The 19791-nt window shown below is 34.3% G+C and overlaps 1 protein-coding gene across 1 annotated transcript in view; it reads right to left on the bottom strand.

The window, feature by feature from the left end:
- The window catches only part of ADGB (androglobin), a 96972-nt gene that overhangs the window by 39631 nt on the left and 37550 nt on the right, over positions 1-19791 (bottom strand). The window contains exons 10-18 of the mRNA XM_058019916.1: positions 19208-19382; positions 18390-18480; positions 15586-15724; positions 8513-8558; positions 6774-6939; positions 4856-4919; positions 3134-3236; positions 1888-2020; positions 311-425 (exon numbers count right to left, since the gene is read on the bottom strand). Coding sequence (XP_057875899.1) covers positions 311-425; positions 1888-2020; positions 3134-3236; positions 4856-4919; positions 6774-6939; positions 8513-8558; positions 15586-15724; positions 18390-18480; positions 19208-19382 — 1032 coding nt within the window. The remainder of the gene's footprint in view (positions 1-310; positions 426-1887; positions 2021-3133; positions 3237-4855; positions 4920-6773; positions 6940-8512; positions 8559-15585; positions 15725-18389; positions 18481-19207; positions 19383-19791) is intronic.

Consider the following 19791-nt stretch of genomic DNA (forward strand, 5'->3'; position numbering starts at 1 on the left):
GTGAGTTATGCCCTACCCTCACATATATATTTCAACAAAAGCATTTTTCACATTTTATGCTGCACTCCTATGTAAACCACAACACTATCCAATTTTAACTTACATATTTATGTAAGATAATTTTTGCACTATGCCTCCAGTACCTGTTGTGCTGTAAAACACTTATCTTTTATGCCCTTAACATTTTCATTTTAAAATTAGTACTATACCATTGAATATAACAACTCTAAATGGAAATCCAATACTACTTTACTTTAATTAGTAGTCAGAAAAACTATTATCACAATGTTTGATTAGTCATTATGCACACCTTCTGAAGAGCTGGCATCACAGCATCCTCTTCTCCAAAGACACACGGCACCGTGGTACACAGCTGAATGTGGTGCCCCATGGGACAAGCTACTGCGAAGAGCAGGATGTGTCGCCTAAAATCAAGAAAAAACCCAAACAAACAACTTTTGTTTTTAAATTGCAATAATTCTTAAGCTTTTCCTTTCATGCATTTGATAATATCAGTTTCAGAATTGTATTTAGGTGAAAAAGCTTATCCAGGCCACAGCTTCAATGTGTTAACCAGAGATTCAGCAGTGAGAGTAAGAAAGGAGAGTTCATGCCCCCCAGACACACTGGCAGTTTTTAATTCATCTTCTTTTGACTGAAATTTGAAGGCTCCTCAGCCACTCACAGACAGTGGGAAGAGAAGGCCTTCCATTCTTACCAAGTGACTTCTCTTTTAGAATGAAATGGGGGAGTGGTCAATAAGTCCATTTGTCTCCCACACCTTTTTTAAATTAAACCTGACTCTTGTCTCTGACTGAACTAAAGAGAATCAAAGGTGGCAAGCTTATAAATTTGAGCTGATGGTACCTCTGTTAGCTTTGAAATTTACAGGTGCAAAAAGATACACATTTTTGGCCCCCTTACAGCACAGAGAGATATAGCTTTTAGAAACTACACTGAGAAAATACATGTGAATCCAGAACTAGATGTGAATGTAGTCTATAAACATAAAAATAACTATTCCAGTTTTAGTATGAATCAAATCAAATAAAGAGCACTAATAAAGATCTTTTACTTAATTTCAGTATGCTAGCATTTTGGTATTTTCTTTCTATGCCTATTTATTTGACATCTTACTTAATTTTAAAAAATACATTTTGTTTCATCTCTTTGAATTTTAACTGATGATTTTCTCTTTTTGGGAAAGTAGAAGGCCTCAGTTAGTTAGGCAGGAATATTATGCATATGACAGGACATGAAGATGTCATTTTCCTGGTTTCCCTGGAAGGGTTTTCCGAAAATAACATATCAAAGGCTCTTGCTTTTTATCTATTTCTTTATTTAAATAATCAGGCAATGTCCCACACTGAATATTTACAGTTACATGCAAAAAGAAAGAATCATATTAAGCAATATGGGAATAGGAAGTAAGATATGCAAGACTTCATGAATTGTTTCCCCTGTCATGTTTCCTAAATCCTTTTTCAAGAAAAGCATTGAAACCTCCTACGGTAGCACCATGCTTTTACAGTTCCACTAAGAATGCTAATTCTTACATTTTTCTTGCTACTCCGGGGAATATTTCAAATTATTCTAGTTAGAAACGCTTTCAAGAAAGAATTTGTAGGAATTTAAATATATTTTTTAGCAAGTCAGTGTGATTTTTCTTGTTAAATGGTCCTAAATAAGAGTAAAGAACTCAGAATTGCTATAAAAATGTTGGTAAATTCACAGTAATTTAGCACTCTTACCAAATCCTAGCTATCAACTAGTCTGATACTCCCAAAACTTACATTTTAGGAAATAAACTCTTACTGAGTTACTGTGTAAACAATCATTTCAAGCCTTAACTAAAGAGTCAGGACAGAAATGAATCCTCATACATACCCAACAGGAAGATTTACTATAGTAGCTTTGGTTGCAGATGTATGCATTTTTAACACAAGTTCTCCAGGAGCCACAGATTGCCAAGAGAAATATTCAATCCTCAGCACACCTGTTGAACATTCTTGTTGAGTACCTAGGTTAAGAAAACAAAATAAAACAAAACACAACCCACATAATATGGGGAGGGTGAATGACACTCAGACACGCCTATGCAGAACCTGCAGCTACTACACAATCATTAAAACATTCATTTAGGTTTTGCTAACACAGAAAAAACCAGTCACTTAAAAGGCATTGGTGGTACAAAGCATGGCTTATTTGTACTATTTGCTAGAAAAGAATGGTTATAAAATGTGTTACTAAGATGTTTACATCTGATGCCTTGAGAGGCTACGTAGAACAGAGGCTAGATGGTGTTAAAGAAATAAAGTAGGTTTTTATTAAAAACTTAGGGTATCACATCAGACATCTTCCAAATCACTTAAGGCTGCTGTAAAAGTCAAAAAAAACCCCTTTATGTCCACATGAAAATTAGGTAAATAGCCATAAAAATATATTTTTATTTACATTCATAGCTTACAGCTTAATTATTTTAACAGAATGGTCAGTTTGGTTTTTTAAGCATTCTTTAGTTCTCTCTACTCCACTCTAGATGCATTAAATTACATCCATGTCAAGTGTTTAAATATATGATTAATCTAAGCCAACTACCATAAAATGCCATCACTCTACTGAATTCCATTCTAGGTTTTTAATGAAATACAAGGAATTATTATTTAAATCTTTCAAGTTGTTAGGTTTTGAAAAAGCCAACTTAAAGTTACTTGAGAGCTTATTGTGTACTGCTTCAAAAGTAATTTCAGAAAATTACTTTTGTTATATTGCTGGTTTTGCTGCATTGTGATCCGCTAAGGCATAAAGTAGTTTGCAAGAGTGGAATTTGTAGAAAAGAAACCACAAGAAACACAAGGAAATCCATTCCAGAAATATACAGATGAAAAGCTTCAGAAAATCATAATAAACAGAAAAGGGAGAGATTCTTTCATGAAAATGCTCATCATCAATGAAATAATGATGAAGCATTGCTTGAATAATAGTGTATTCCTTAAAACCAATTTGACTATTTCAAACTATTGCTAAACTCTCAAACTGTGCCCAAGTAAACAACAGACAAACACAACATTACAAACATATTCAAGAACGGGAAAACACAACACTGACATGTACTTCTGTGTGCTGGCCTTACCTTCAGTAACATACCAGTGCACTAATGCAGAAAAGCTAACCAGCATTTCAATGGGCATCAGACTGTCCACAATTAAATAATAGAAGACTTCCTCATCAGAAGACTGTATAGAAAAATGGACATTTGTTCATTCACTTGCACTAAATCCTGTCCAACTGGCCTTATACAAAGTAGGTGTAAAATTTTGGATATGGTGACTTAAGGTATGGTATGGGAAGTAAGCAATTAATTGTCACTACTTCTTCCAAATTTCAGAATAAGCCATTTAAGCCCAGAGCCTCATGCTGCATGTAAAATAGTGTTCACTTGAGAAATAAAAGGAAACAGAGCTAATTTTTTTTGCATGAGAATATATCTACTTCTATATTATACTGTCATATGTACCAAAATGCAGTACTTTTAATTGCCAAACAATAATTAACAGAAGACCAAAAATTTTGGGGTTTGCTGCAACATTCTGATTCTAATTAATTACAGAAAACTTAAAAGAAATAAGTACTCTTTGCATTTGTAGATATGAGGGATCCTCCCTTACAAAGGGGTTTTTCTCCTATAAATCTCTATGAGGACAAAATCTTTCTCTCTTAACTTTAATACATTATTCCTATGCCAATATTAGAAACTATAGAATGATTCTATTGTTCCTAGTAGTTCTTCAAAAACTTATGGTGAATGAGCTTCTTTCTTCAGAACTATTACAGTACAGGTCTTCCTGGATATTCCAGAGCTATATAAATCCATTTTTTGGGTATATATATCTTCCTATCACAATATGAAAATGTTCTTTTATAAGCATGATACAGAATTTACCTAATACTGTAAACATATCATCTCTTTCAATGTTAGAAATTGAAATGGTTTTACAGCAAAGGGTTAGGGGTTTTCTGGCACAAGAGCACACAGGCTTACACAGTCTTAATGCTGATTATGGCTTACAAAAGTATATGGTGCAGTCATTAGGAAAATTTCTTGTGATGTGATTACTGAGAGGTGGGAAATTGCAGGTGTACTGCAATTATGGAGCATTAATCCATGTAGTTAACCTTCTCAGTGCAGGATTTTACATGAACTTCACGCCTGGAGTTTACATTTCAGTACTCTACAATTACACTTCAGATACACTATAAAATAGGAGCTGGGACAGGATATTAAAGCATGTTGAATAACCTCCTGATAATATGAACTAATGGCAGGTTTAGAGAAATTCTATTATTTGAATGCAACTAGACAGTATTTCTAAATCCCTGCAGCAGGGTGCTGTAAATAAAAGGACTTAGCATTTGCAGAGAAAATGGAGTGTTATGCTAAACATACTCATAGTTTGGATTTTAGGTAACAGGGGAAGATGAAGGAGAATTGAAGAGCAGATTCCGTAGCCGGATCATCATTAAATTCAATTTAGGCACCAAATTGTTAAAAGGTAGTTTTAAATCAAAATAAAGAGTGGTTGGAGATCTGATTCACTATAATTTTTCTTTACATAAGCCATTTTTTGTTATTGTGCAGTAGCATTCCACAGCATTTCTTCTTTTCTTAAACACATATATATAATGCTACCTATTTGCTTGCAAACATGCATTTGTATTGACTATAACAACCTTAATGCATTATTATTTTTCAGTAATAGCAGTTCTATATGCTCAACCAGTTTCCTTTAAGAGGATTATATGTATTATCTAATTATATAAGACTTTGAAAAAAAAGCACAATACAGTCATTTACCTTAAAACTTGTCTTCTGATAGTTATAAGCATATGTATTTGGCTTGTGGAAAACATACAGCCTCCTAAGAAGAATATAAAATTGAAATATAAGATATATATGACTTTAAGAAAATCAGCAGAAATTACATAGTTTAGGCAAATGCCTATTTCATAGCACAAGACATTAATTTTACTTTCACAAGTCAGACTCACAGCTATTTCTCAAAAATGGTTCAACATTATTGGTTATAATAAAGGTGAATAAAATTAATCTCCAGGGAAAGCAGCTGAAATTAATTCATATATTTGCTGCATTTCTGCACTTTTCCATTGGAGGTCAGCCCACTAATTTTTTTATTTTCAACCTGTAAATGGTAACATGCTAATATTAATTTAATAATTCCATACCCACATAAAAATTACTGGAATGAAGTTTTATACAAAGTATAACTGAAAGATGGACTGTTTTCTATATTTTATTAATGTTGTTTTTAGCCATGTGCTGTTTGCAGACCTTCAGAAAGTTACATAGTTCCTGACTACAATTTTTTTTTATTTTGATTTCACCAAGGGAGACATAAATGGCTTCAGCTTTAATTGAGGATGGAATCAGATTTGAATCAATGCTTTGGTTACTCAGAAATTTCACAGGAATCCTGATCTAGTTCTGGCATGTCAATTCCTACAATGACTGAAATATTCCTCACTTCTATGAACATTCTTCTTATTTTCATTTTATCTAAGAGGTAGGCATGACAGAGAAGGAAAAGCTTTCAACTGAACAGACATGTAAAATCAAAATCTTAGGTGCCTAATTTCTTCTGAGGGATAAATTCTTCAAAGGTCAATGAAGATGCTCTGTTAACAGCTACTTTATCAGTTGACTGTGAAAATAAACTCTCACTTAGAGATAAGAAACTGACAAATGCTTTTTCCCTTAATTAATATTAATATAGGTCTACAAAAGGTCAACAGTACTTTAACATTTGGCTAATAAGGTAGAAAGTTCATATTTCGTATCCCCTGTATGTGACCAAGATTTTAAAGGAAATTAAATTTCTTGTGATGCCTTTTTTTTTTTTTTTTTTTTTTTCTGAATGTCCTATCTTCCAGGACCTAGGACTACCTAAAACTAGCATGGAAACCTTAACAAGGCCTAAAGTGATCTATGACTTCTTACTCCTAAAGTTCTTGTACTGCTGGCTGGTATAAAAGTCATACATTCTACTTTAGAGAGTGAGTAGAGTTTAACATTTTTGAAAATAGAAGCTTCACAAAGAAATCTCAGTTACACATTCAAACAAGAAAAGAACTAGATTAATTTTCTCTGATAAAATTACTTCCCTCAGCAATCTTATATTCTCTAAAGGATATGTACTGTACCAGGCTCTTTAAATCTGAAAGACAGAAGCTGAAAATATGATGCTACAAGTAGTTTTTCAGAGGCATAAATGCCTTGGAAATGAATATTGAAAAGAGAGTGAGACAAAACATCTAGTTGATCAAGCAAAGCTATGCTGATGGCAATAGATTTCAACAACTTTTATTTTTCTTTAGAATTGTGTTGTCTTGATGCAGACTGTGCCTGCCCAGTGCCTCATGGTCGGTAAAAGCATCTAATGGCCACAACACTCCATGACCCACAATCTTCCACCCCGGCTGCAGTCTGACAGCTGCTTTATGGAGCTGGTGTTGTGTTCTCCACTGTATTCTGGAGGCCACACCCAAGGCACAGAGCAGGGCTGCAGCCACAGACCCTCTGTCACAGGACAGCATGTCTGGTCTGAAGAGTGGCCTTGAAGCCACCCTGAAAGGCAGGATAGCTATACAAAGAAGATCTGTCATGAAGATGCAGTTTTTATACAGCCATGTTTTGAATTTTATCATTGTTATACAGTATATTGTATGGAATAAACCCCAAACCCTCTATTCCTTACTGGAAACAAATGCAGAAGTCTTCAAAGGTAATCCAGGTTTCCCTGGAAACTGAAATCTTTTCTGATGCTGTTTCATCCTTTGATTTAGTCCCTGTCTGGCTCCTCATATCCGTATCAGCTTTTTCTGGCGTTTGTTTTGAATCTAAACTGATATTGTCATGTTCTTCTGCAAAGATAAAAAGACACACAAGAGCCAATACAGTGACCATATGCAATTTAAAGTAGTATCATTCTAAAAAATTACCCTAAAATTATCCATACATCAGTTATTATGCGTACAGTTTAAAACTAAAAGCTATCCCACTAACCTAAATAACTCAAATGGTGACTGAAGCAACTCTATACAGAAATTCAGTGTTTGAACCTGCAGCAGCTTAAGTAGTTTGCCTCAATAAACTACCACATATTGAACTGTGCCCTAGAATCTTCAAAATTAGCTTGTTAGGTATGCATACATATGATTTCTGCAAACCTAAATTCATCTACATAAAGAAAAATACATCCCCTTGTCCAAAGCTTCTATTCAGGGAAGGCTAATGCGGCAGTATTTGACAACCCACAGAAAAAAATAAAGAGAAATTTGGAGGACACAAAGGCCTAGCCTTGCCTCTGGTACTTAGTACCCTTATGATGCTCCTCCCTTAACCTAGGTCTCCCTTTACCCTCACACAAATCAGTCTAGCTACTTCTAAACAGAAACAGATTTGTACTAAATCACATCAGAAAATCAGAATTAATGTCAGATTCATACCAAAATATAAACACGTAGCCAGGTTTTGCAATCACTCAATAACTTTTTGTGTTGTAATGTAACTTTCCCTACATTTATTCCCTGAGATAAATATAAGTAGTTACTGAAAATCTTTGACATGGCCCAAAAAGAAGTTTTGAGATAGCTCAACAGCTGAGAACAGAAGAACTGAACACCTATTAATTTAGAATGCTTGCTGAGGAAAAAAGATGAGATAATATTCAAACATAAGGTATAACAAATGAGAAAACTATTAGAAACATACATAATTTATCTTTAAATGTGCTTTGCAATATTTCATTATCACCAATACACACAAAGCTAATGTGTGGCTCTAAATTAGTTTGCACCTATTTTTCAAGAACTGAAAGAAATGCAATATAAGGAAAGGCACCAAAGGCCTTTTTCCTTTCCTTCAGCTATGGAAAAACTACCTGAAAGCTGAAAAATCTAGACTTTCTCTTCAATTTAACTTAGCATGAGTGTTAGGCTTCTAGTAAAACAACAACAGTACTCTTATTTTTAAGAGCTTCTTACTTTTCTGACCAAATCCTTCAAACATTCAAAGTAACTTTAAAAATGCGGTATTAGTTTTGAAAAAAATTTGAATACTCTGCAAATAGTGATGTAAAACACATTCCAAAGGAACACACATTAAAATGAAAGCTGGGTTTTGGGTCTTTTTTTGCCATTTTTAAGGAAAAAAAGAGAAAATGCTATAATTCATAGTTCTTAAAAAAGAGCTCTCTGTACAGAATCTACCATATGTTCCTGGAGAGTAACTTATGAGAAGTATTTGAATTTTTTTGAACACCAAATTGAAGATTTTATGTAATTATATATACTATTAGCAGTTCTTTGAAATCTTTTCCTGTAAAACCAACACCCATAAATAAGGAAGACTGCTGATATATGTACATGAGGATTAACAGACACCAAACAACATGGGAATGGTAAAAATCTGACTATAAACTTTGCACACACTTACCTTTACTGAGTACCTCTGCATTTTGTTGCAACGAGGGACTGGTCTTCTATACAGTGAAAAAACAAAACAAGGAAAAAGTAATGATGGTGATTATAATCTTGCGTTATTTTTTGAGAGAAAATACCTGATTTGGGGCAGTCCTTCCAGAGACAGAAACAAACTGGTAAGTTATCATCATGGATTTGGGCTGGGTTTTTAAATGAAAAATAAAAGTAGCAAATTTCATCATAATAACTACATACATATCAGCAACAGACTGATGTTTTTCTAGAGAAGTACATGTCACCTGCAATGTGAGATAAAAGCTGTTTCATACACCACTTCACTATTAAAACAATGTTCTTTGATATTACTGGTTTTTGACAATAAAGTAAGTTTTATTCTAAGAACTGATATTCATATTCTACAACCGATCCAATTTTTTTCTGTTTCCATTCTTGAAAAAGATGCTTGAAAGAGGAACTCTTTTTCCAACAAGCATTTCTTTCTGTGCAAGTGACAGACACAAATGTAATTAGCAACAGCATCCTTGATTACAACAGCATCTTTTGTTTTCTATCACTGTATAAATAAAAAGTAGTGTGCTCACTTAATGCTTTTGGCAAAGGACTTTATCCTGGTCAACCCCAGCTCCAAGCTAGGTTTGCTCAACTAATATGAATGCAATATAGCTGCTGACACTTGAAGTTCAAATGCAGTTAGCCAGCCTTTCAGAAAGTCCACTCATTAAATTTACAAATACAGGGTCCTAGTCTTTGAGAGATTAAAATCTTAGACTTAAAAATATGTGCCTAGTCATCCTTCCTTCTGACTGCCCCCTTGTCTGCAATATGACATACACTGAAATAGTCACTTCTACCTCTTTCATTTTCTTTTATGAAGTTGGGCAGGAGCAGGAGATTGCACAAAAAAACCCAAATTTCCAAGCTTCCTTTCATCCCAGGTCTCCTTTTACCCAGATTTGCCACCCAAACTCCTCCTATATTCCCTCATGTATCTTCACATGTGTTAAAGGTGCTGATGCTGAAGCTGGTAGCACTGACCTGGCCAGCAGCTGGACATACATAGTGATTTTCTGTTCTGCACTTCAAAGAAGAGCTGTGGGAGCTGTGTTGACTTAGAGCTTTTATGCTTTTTCAGTACAATCAAGAAATATATTCTGAGGGGCAGACAGACATAATTTAAACAGTCTGAGTCAGACTAGATGGCAGGTCACAACAGTACCTAAACCTTGCACAAGGTGATTGTGCTGGACATCCATGCCTGCCTCAACCCTCCTATTAAAGACTACCCTGCATGCACTATGTGAAGGGACCCTAGAATGCTTCCTTACAGGAAAACCTCATGGCTTCATATTTTAATTGCTAGCCCCAGTAAAAGGCTTCCTGCAGCATTTTACAAAATCTCAATGGGCTCAGAACGTGGGAACAGGCTCAGGAATCTTACCTCTGGCAAAATTTTAGGTGTTTCATATTCTCTGAATTAGCAAAGGAAAGAGCTGAGCAAATAAACTACAGATTTAAGAGTCTCTATCACAAAGCTGGAAGTGGCAAATAATTTAATACACATAATTTAACTGTAATATTGTTTATTATGGAAATTTGGAAGTCCCATTTTTGCACAGCACAAATCTGAAATTCTATTCTGAGTCTGTTATGGGCTTTTGTGTTTTTTTGATGTTCATGAGTCAAAGCTGGGGACAGACCTAAAATTAAGAGCAATTAAGAGAAAAATTAAGACACTGCTGAAATTGTTAACACTTGGGTTAAGAATTTAGTAATGGAAATATATTGTGTTTTACTGTTATTTTTAAAGATTAAGTTTTTGTTTTTCTATGAGCTGAAAAGGACACATCTTGCAAATATCCATGTACTTCAGCTCCTGTTTGCAGAACTCAGTACACACAACTGTTCAGAACAAATGAAGCTGTGATCACTTGTCATGTCCCATTGAGAGTCATGTCTCAGCATACAGGTCTGAAAAATCACATGGACTATCTCTTCCCTTGAAAATGTGACTTCAGAAGTACACATGCACTAAGCTGTCATATTTCTCCATGTGAGCCTACAACTTTCAAAATTCCAATGTTGCCAAATTTCTTGTGGGAATCACAGGACTTACCAAACAGATGCATGTCAGCTGTACAATTTATTGAGTTTCTTCTCAGAAATTCTGGGCATGTCCAAGGTATAAAAGGTATGAGATCAACTGCATAAACCTTGGAGACTGCAACATCTGTCCAACAAGTCTAGCACTTTCTGCCCAATATACTGCTCATGGAAAGTACACATGATCCACACTTCTAGTATGGACATGAGGTAGCTTAATATAGAGCTACTTTGTCAGTGCTAACAGTTGGCAGCAGGAAAGCCTGGAAAGATACAGAAAATCCTCAAAAACGGCCTCAACAGAATTTCCAGTAAAGAAGGAGAAGGTGCCCTGGAAAATCTGGATTCTTAGTAGCTTCATGCAGTCTGAGCTGTGAAACCAGTCTAACCACAGCTGTGTAGAGACTCCCTAGACTCATTTACTCAGTTTTTGGAGCACAAGCATAACACAGTCAAAAGCTGCCTGCTTTTTCAATGGTACAGGATGTGTTCATCTACCTAATCCTCACTGACTTGGAGACAACTGGAGTGTCAAGAAAGTTCTCATTCTTTTATACTATTGCTTCATGTACTGTGCCTAAGACATTGGCACAGAAATAGAAAATAAAGTAATTTTTCCTCCTTAATGAACACACATTGTCTGAAAAGTCAGCTCTGCTGCCACAGTATCTTATAAAGAAATAAATCAGAAAATACTTGGATCCAGCTGTGAACACGGAATGATGCACACAGATTCTGGAAGAAATAATTATTCTTCTTCCTTCAATGAATGGAAAATCTGAATGAAAATTCTGCAGATTACTTAAAAAACTAATTTATCATCTCTGAAATTTCATAATCATTAATGCATATTTGTAAAAAATAATGGTAATTCATAAATTTATAGCTTTCTTGTTATGTTCAAGGTTTCAATTAATATTTTTCAGCCTCCTAACATTAGTTATATTTTTATTTTATTCAAATCTAACACAAAATAAGTTTTAAAATTTATCTGATATTCTTATAAAAACAGTTGCCATTTCTATTGTACAAATTATGCATGGCAAAACAACACACAAGTTATTCTGTGAAAACCAGCAGTTTTTTGCATTGTATCACTGGGAGAGTTTGGAGACTCTAACACTTGTGTGCTAGAAATTGGCATTGCCAGGGAGCTTGACACTGAAGAGGCCACAAAGAGAAATATGAGTGTTCTGCTTAAGATGTATGAACATAGCAATCAGTTCAGTATATTAAAATATCTACTAGCCTTTGCACATACTGATGGTAAACATATTCTGGTTTTCTTGCTTTGCATATCCTCAAACAGAACACATAGAGCTTTATTCTCAATGGAATTGGAGATAACTTCTATCAAAAAATTCATCTCAATGACGAATATTCAAGTAGGCTTTTGAATGGCAGATCTACAAGGAAACATCTATCTACTCCAGGATAATCTTTTTCTCGGAAGCGTTTGACAAAATTACTGTTGCAGAAATCTGCAAGACTCTGCAATTTATATATGATGACAGTTTTGGTTATTTCCTGGCCACAAAATACTTTCACATGGATTTCAATGTGTGCTACACTTATCAATTACTTACCTTTCTATTGAACAAGCATAAAAGAGAGTCTCTCCATATAAGAATTTGGCTCTAAATTATGGAGTTTTAAAAAAAAATGTACAAAATGCATTTTCTTAAGAACAGTGATTCAAGATCAATTTAACTGCCAAAATTAGCTATTTTAAAATATTTTTCCCTAGTGCAAATCCAAATGCTACCAGGACCATAAAATCAATGAATGGGAAAGTCATAGCAAAAAAGAAAATTTGAAAAATTAAATAATGAAGCATTTCTATATTTCAACATGAATACTTTGAGGACATGAGGGATAATAGCATGTCTTTCAACTTCATATTTTTCAAAGAAGGTACATATAGCTCCTAGAATTTTGTCTTTAATGTATTACTTGTCTCTGTTTCTGTGACAACAGACCTTAGGAACAGTGAATCAGATATTCAGTAAAGTTACTTCGTGCAGTTTACACTAGAGTGAATTAAAATATGCCAATTTAAACTTGTTGAGCATCTAGCACAGCAGCTGACTGAATTTCAGTCAGCTTAAAGCATAGAACTGCTGTATCCCAAAAATTTACCAAATCTGTATCAAAGGTTTTAAAGCTGATGTCTCCTGACTAGTAATCACACAGTTTAAAATGGAAACAAAGTTATTTACATTCAGTATGTTGCAATACAAAATTCTAAAAATTAGCAATAATAAAGTGAATTCAGGATATCAAAGTTTCTCTTTCAGTGTTTGTTTTTTTTAATTACTAATTGATTTGTTTTTAAAAAGTATATATTACTATCTCAAGTTTAAAAACTACAGAAAGCAAGCTCGTCCTTTATGAATTTGCGAGAGGTATCCATATAATTTTGTTAATGAAAAGATGCAATATATGAAAAAAAGAAGATTGTCCTCCAAGTTAAAAACCATTTTCTTTTCTAATCTGTAAAAATGAAGTTCTCCTTGCATACTCTAGCTATTAACAGACATACAATTTTCAACTGAGGTTTAAATTGAGGCAAAAGTAAAGTTCATGTGCAAGTCAATTAGCTGTTCATAACTTCTTACATTCCATGTCTGAATCAGATTACCCTGCCTACATCACATTCATGTCTTCTTCCAACCATTCCAGTTTTATCATGTATTTTCATACTTGCTCTTGTGTCTCCTTGATTGCATGTCCTACTGTAATAGATCATCCTTTAAATCACTCTTGGACTAGGGGAGAAAATCTAAGCGATGTTTCACACTCCTTCAATGCTTCCAGCACATAAACTTCTATTAATTTGTAACTAGCCAAATCTATATTTGTACACCTAGAGACTGAATTACATGAAAACAATAATTATTATTTGCTATAAAATGCTACTTTGCTTTATGTGATTTTATGATACTTTTACTTCTAATCATCTGTCCTGTTCATGTTGGATATTAAGTTTTGCACTTTTAAGATTGGTTCTAAGAGTGAAGAGGGGGGAGAAGAAGCACAGAATTTGCAGAAATTGCACTTGTTGGTTTGCATTCTTTCTTTCAGTGCGTTTGTAGCGTGAACAGTGAGAAAGAATTTCATTTTGATTTTAGTTATTTTGCTAGCTGAAATAGAGAGTTTTTGCACTGTAGCATGGTTTTGTTTTGTTTTGTTTTTTTTTTTGGAACTGTCCAAACTGGTTTTGGATTGAAAATTTAGAAAAAATATTGGAAGCTCACACTGTGTCCCACTGAGGCCTGGGATGCAGCATGTTCCAGAGCAGGAGAGACTGAAAAGAGAATGAGCAAGCTGAGCTACAGCCAGCAAAAAGGATTTTCTGAATTTTCCATCTCTTCAGAACAGCAAGTGGTTCCATTGTTCAATATTATTCAATTATTCATTTTTTCATATTTGTGAATACTTTGCTTGTTAAAATAAACAGGTTTTTTCCACTTTTCTCCAAGGAAATCTTTCCCAAACTGGTGGGGAGGAGAGGCCGCTTGAATTTGTTTCTAGAAATACCTAATTTCAGAGGTTTTTTTCCAAATTTGTCCCAAACCAAGACATACTTACCTTTTAACCCTGCTGCTTTTTTTAAGGATTTTTATATTATGCCATTATTAAAAACACTTTTAAGGTAAAGTACTATTGAAGTACTAATTAGGCTATTGTTTAAAAAATGCACACAAAATACTGAAGAGCTAAATATATCACAGAATCACAGGTCATAGATATATTCTATTGTAAAGCATTCTTCTTCACTGCAGAATTGCCTTATTTTAAAATCATTAAATCCACTAATGATAACCACACATGTACCTTATGTAAACACACAGCATGCATATAGATCTGAAATATAAAAATGGCATGAGGGTACTCTGCAGAGGAAATATAAATAGACACTGCAAAAATTACATAGAAAATTACCTCCCATTAATTTAAAAATTTAAAGCCAAAAGAGAAATGCTATCAAATGGTCTTCTGAGTAGTGTTTGCTGCAGTCAGAATGAAATTGAAGAGATGCTGGCTCTGCCATATTGAGTTTCTTTGTACGTATTGAGCAAATGAAATAACTTCAGAGGAGCTCTGTTTGCTTCTTTTTAAGTGAGTATTTAAGTCTTTATTTCTCTATGTTGCCCACTATTTCCCTATATGAGATATTTTTTCATGAAATGTATTGTTCAGAAAGTCCTTGAAAGTATCATTTTTTCTCTGCTAAGCATGTAAAATTTAAATATTAGAAGGAGCATTTTGTTAAAGATTTATCTAAAAGCAGACTATGGTAGCATATACACATTCCATTTAAAAACAGAAATAACAAAAAACAATTACAAAAAAATCAGTAATTACAACTTTCCAAAGTCATCCTGGTAATGACTCATTAAATTTAGGTAAGATTAATGTTATCTATCTTAGAAAATGTCATTCCCTCACAGAGTTGCACAGGAAGCCTAAGCTTCTGGCTTACCCAGAAGTCCTTCCATTTGGTCTTAAATGAGGATGCCATTTTAGGGCATGTGTTAATAAAGTTTACATTTTTCTAGTCACATGCAAAGGTACATCTTCCTCTGCAGTCAAAATAAACTACTCATAATATAAAGTAATATTTATTTAAAACACTGCAGACTATCTTCTTAAGATACTCCCATCAAAAGGATTTTAAAGAGCGAAACCAAGACAGTGTTAGCAATAGAACTTTTATAATGTGAGGGAAAATCATAAAAAAGAAAGTTGAAGAAAAGGCACTAAGAAAGATTTCCCAATCAGTATACATCAATATATCTATAAAGTGGAAACGGTAAGGAAGTTAGTTAAATAGCAAAGGAAAAAGCTTTCCAAAATGTCTTTGAAAACATATATTTCAGTATTAAGTAGTTTTATTTTAACTTTCCCTCTCCTTTGTAATATAAAACTAGGTCAAGTTTAAAAAAATAGAAATACTATTACCTGAGAATAATCTTCTGCATTTGAGTGTCTCCCATTTTGATTCATATCCCCATTACTTTCATTTTCATCAGTTTCAGTAACAGAAGCGAGATGGGACATAGACTGAAATCCTTTTTTGAGGATAGACTTTGAAACATGGCTATATAATAAAAGACAATGCACACACTTTAATCCATACATTTTCTTTCAAATGACAGTCTTCATAACTATTCTTAACAGAATTTTGTCAAAATAATTTGTGTTTCCTTTATTTTGAAAGATTCCTAGGGCAGCACAGAATCCATATCTTCATATATTTCTTGTCATTATTGCTTGGCAATACACACAAACCTATGATAGAAAGACCTCTTAACTAACCCTCAAAAAAGCAAAATCCAAGCCAGCTGAAAACTAGATGATAATGTCAGAAGTGAATAAATTACTATAGCCCCTAAACAAGAAAAAATACTGCTTTAATGGATGTAAGAAAAAATGTTTTGTGTCAGAATACTTTTTTCTTTTCCCTCAAAATGGGTCTCCATAGCTACCAGACCCCTAAAACACAGGATAACCAAGGAAAACTGTGCAGGCCTATTCTGGTACTAGCAAAAGAAAGCTCTGTTGCTGACTTCACTGGAGGCAGGAGTAAAAACTGAAGGAAATGTAAGTAACTCTTTGCTTGTTAAGTGAAGAACGAGAAGAACAAGACCAAAACAATTTTGCATTCATGCTAACTAGACTCAAGTGTGTAATTGTGCTATTACAGCAATAAAGAACAAATTAAAATTCAAGCATGTATTACCTAGCCCCCTTTCTAAGGACTGAGATAATGAAAGATCAAGATCTTTTGCAGTAACAGTCAAAATTATTTCCCCTTTAAGTGTTTCAAAATAATTTATTAGAAGAAAAGGAAAAGATTAAAAAATTTCAGTCCCAACTGTGTATCTAAGTCCCTTATCTTATTTAAACAGCTATTTTGCTTGAATGAAATATTAATACCTGCTATATATTTTTTGGCTACTACCTGTTAATTAAATCACAAAGATTAAAGTAGAGAATTGTCATGGAAACTTAACACATTAAATAAACTATCCTTCCCCAAATGGGGTAAGTTGACCATGAAGCAATCTATCAAATACAAAAGAACAACATAAAATCTGTTAAAGTGCAAATACTTCAACATCTTCAGTATCAAATCTCTCATTACATTGATAGCCTGTTAATTGCTTAGAGCAATTATAATATATTTCTACTCCTGCTGTTTGAAAACAAGCAGTAATTTAAGTACTTTAAACTAACAAAATGCAACTGTACCAGCAAAACATGCACCCAGAATATTCCAAGGTCATGTCATCCATGGGAAAATGCTGCTGTTCAATGAAAATTACAAATATCTAACTGGTTTATTATTAGTCTGTCATATTATGATAATCAAAATGTAGAACTTGCCACATATTAGTAATTTAGTCAGTTTATTTAGAGATGTACTCAACAAAAGGTGTACACACCCTAAGAAAATACACAGATGTCCCACAATTTACAATCTATTGTTAGACTCAAGTCTCAAGAAAAGGCATATCCTCCAAAACAACATAAACCTTTCAGTGTACACTGGGTATAAGACACATTTAATTCTTCATGACAGAAGCTCAATCAGAATAAGAGAGACAGGATGAATAATTCTAGACCTTGTCTGAATGTTCACATCATAAGCTGAAGCTTGACAGAAGTGCATTATGCAGTGTGTCCCAGGGAAAAACCCACAGCTCTGATACATTTTATGGTAATCTTTCTTTTCTCGTCAGGGAGCAAGTACTATTCTGAGCATGGAATATTGAGAAGAAGTCATGTATACAACAATTTCTGAAACTGCTCTAAAACACCCTGTACAGAGACTTTAGTTTTCAAGGGTTTATAGGACTTCCAAACAGTCTTCCAAACAAGGCATTTATACAAAGCTGTGTTTTGACCATGAGCATTTTCACTTGCACTCTCAGGCCTGTTGTAACAATCATGAACAGAGAACAGCCTCTTTTATTCATAAACATTAAGTGTTCCATATCAAACTTGTGATGCCTATGAGAATACTGACTGGCTAGCCAATTATTTCCTTGTAATATGTTAGAATTAAAAAAGACCAGTAGTTTGAAGAAAAAATTTGAAATACTTCAAAGAATATTCTTATTTCTGGCAGAAGTAATCTAGCAAAAATTCTACATCCTTGGGCCCACTGGGTAGAGAATCTGGCAATGTGTCTTTGCCTGACAGCATTCCCTGTCCTCCAATGTCAGAAGCCCTGAGAAGAGTACATCTACCTAGGGGACTGTCTGTCCTGGATGTGACAAGTGTGCATGTCCACTCCCTGGGACACTTTCTCAGCAGTGCAGACATGAGCAGATTGTAGGGAGAAAAGCTAAGCCCAGAGATTCACATCTCCAACAGAAGTGTGTGCTGGACTCCCAAAACAGGAGTTGTTAGTAAGCCTCAAAGACTGGAGGGAGAACGCAATTGTGTATGTATGCACCTGTGTGCCTGATTAGACCATCTTGGGATTAGCTAGAGGAAGCTGTTCAGAAGTTTTTAGGTGTTTATTAGCATTTTGTAAGCGTCTAGTATACAACTTAGCTGTTGTATTGCCAATATGGATCCTAAATGTACAGTTCACTGATAGGTCCTTAATTACGCGACACTAATACATCAACAGAGTGCTTTGTCCTGATGTGCTTCAGACATGATCTGAGCAGTTTATCCCTGTGACACAAGGAAAGAGCCATTGCACTTCCACAGTACACTTTCACAATGCTGAAACTACATTATATACTTACGTGTTCGTTGGTATTTTGATAATATCCAATCTGTATTTAAAAAATAGGCTAGCAATCTCAACAAATTTTTCAGGTTTCTCTACCACAGGCTCTGGGGAAAAAGCAACTTGTTAAATATTTACATTCATAAAAGTAATTAATACTATTAATGTTGAGAAATAATTTCCAATGGGGACTTGTCACCCCTAAACAATTTTCAGAGTATCATCCCATGCACTTGAATGGAACAGAAAACACAGGGGTGGGTCTAGCTGACATATAATGAAAAAATAAATGCATTACACTCAGTTCCTCAGCCTGCAAAGTATTAAATTATGCCAACTTATATGCAAGGTTGTCCAAAGTAGCTCAAAACAACTATGGCAACACTTTTTGCCTTTGCCAATTTCCTCTTCCTTATCCCAGTATACTTTGCTAGCCTGCCTGCAATACTTTCATGCTCAAGCTATCATCTCATATCATGCATCTAACTCCATTTTGCAGTACAGACAACCCTAGAAAAAAATTACTCTAAACCCATGAGTTGATGTAGCAGGACTAGTCACATACTTTAAATTTTTAAAAGGTGTTCAGAAGCTTTCATGGCTCTGCTTCAGAGAGCTTCTGTGTTATTTTGATAACATCCTCTCTTAATTTGCTCCACTAGAGTGCTTTTTTCAACATAAATTAAGACACTTCTTAAAGCATGTAGGAAATATGGCTAAGAGGAAGTAATACAAAATTGAGTTCAACTGAAATTAAGCTAACAGATGATAAGTATGGTCCTGAAATAATTAAAATGTAATTACAAATTTATTTTGGAGTTTTAGTAGACAGACCTGGGGGTTCACATTTCAGAACGACTTCCTTTTTTGGACGGAAAAGCTTCCAAGGAGGAAGTGCCGGTGGTTCTGGAGGTGCTACCAGAGGACAGGACCTTGTTCTAGTTATCAGGACAGGATGGCTATGTATATGGCAAAGCCCATATTGCCTCATCTTCTCTGAAGAATCAGCCTACAAAACATGGAAGGACAACCTGACTGGCTCAGTTCTTCTTTCTCCTCATATCGGTGTAACAAACAAGAACAGTATGCACACAAAGGAATGTAATAGCTTGTATAACAAATAAAATTAATAAAGTCAATCTGGCAAGACTATCCAAAAACATGCTGATTGGAATTTGATATTCAGCACCAAAACTATACTTAAAAGTGTTTACATGCATTTTACTTTTTATAATAGATTCACCACTTCTTTAACTTATTTATATAACCATAACATACAAGTGAAGAGAATGAATATGTAAGAAAACAATAGGCACAATATTTTATTTTGAATAATAATCCTTAAAAACACTTTCTGGGAGAAAAAGTCCTTACTCCATGCTGAGTTTATAGAGTGTTAAAATTCTAAAATCAATTGT

This window comes from Melospiza georgiana, chromosome 3, assembly GCF_028018845.1.
Source record: "Melospiza georgiana isolate bMelGeo1 chromosome 3, bMelGeo1.pri, whole genome shotgun sequence".
Lineage (NCBI taxonomy): Eukaryota > Metazoa > Chordata > Aves > Passeriformes > Passerellidae > Melospiza > Melospiza georgiana.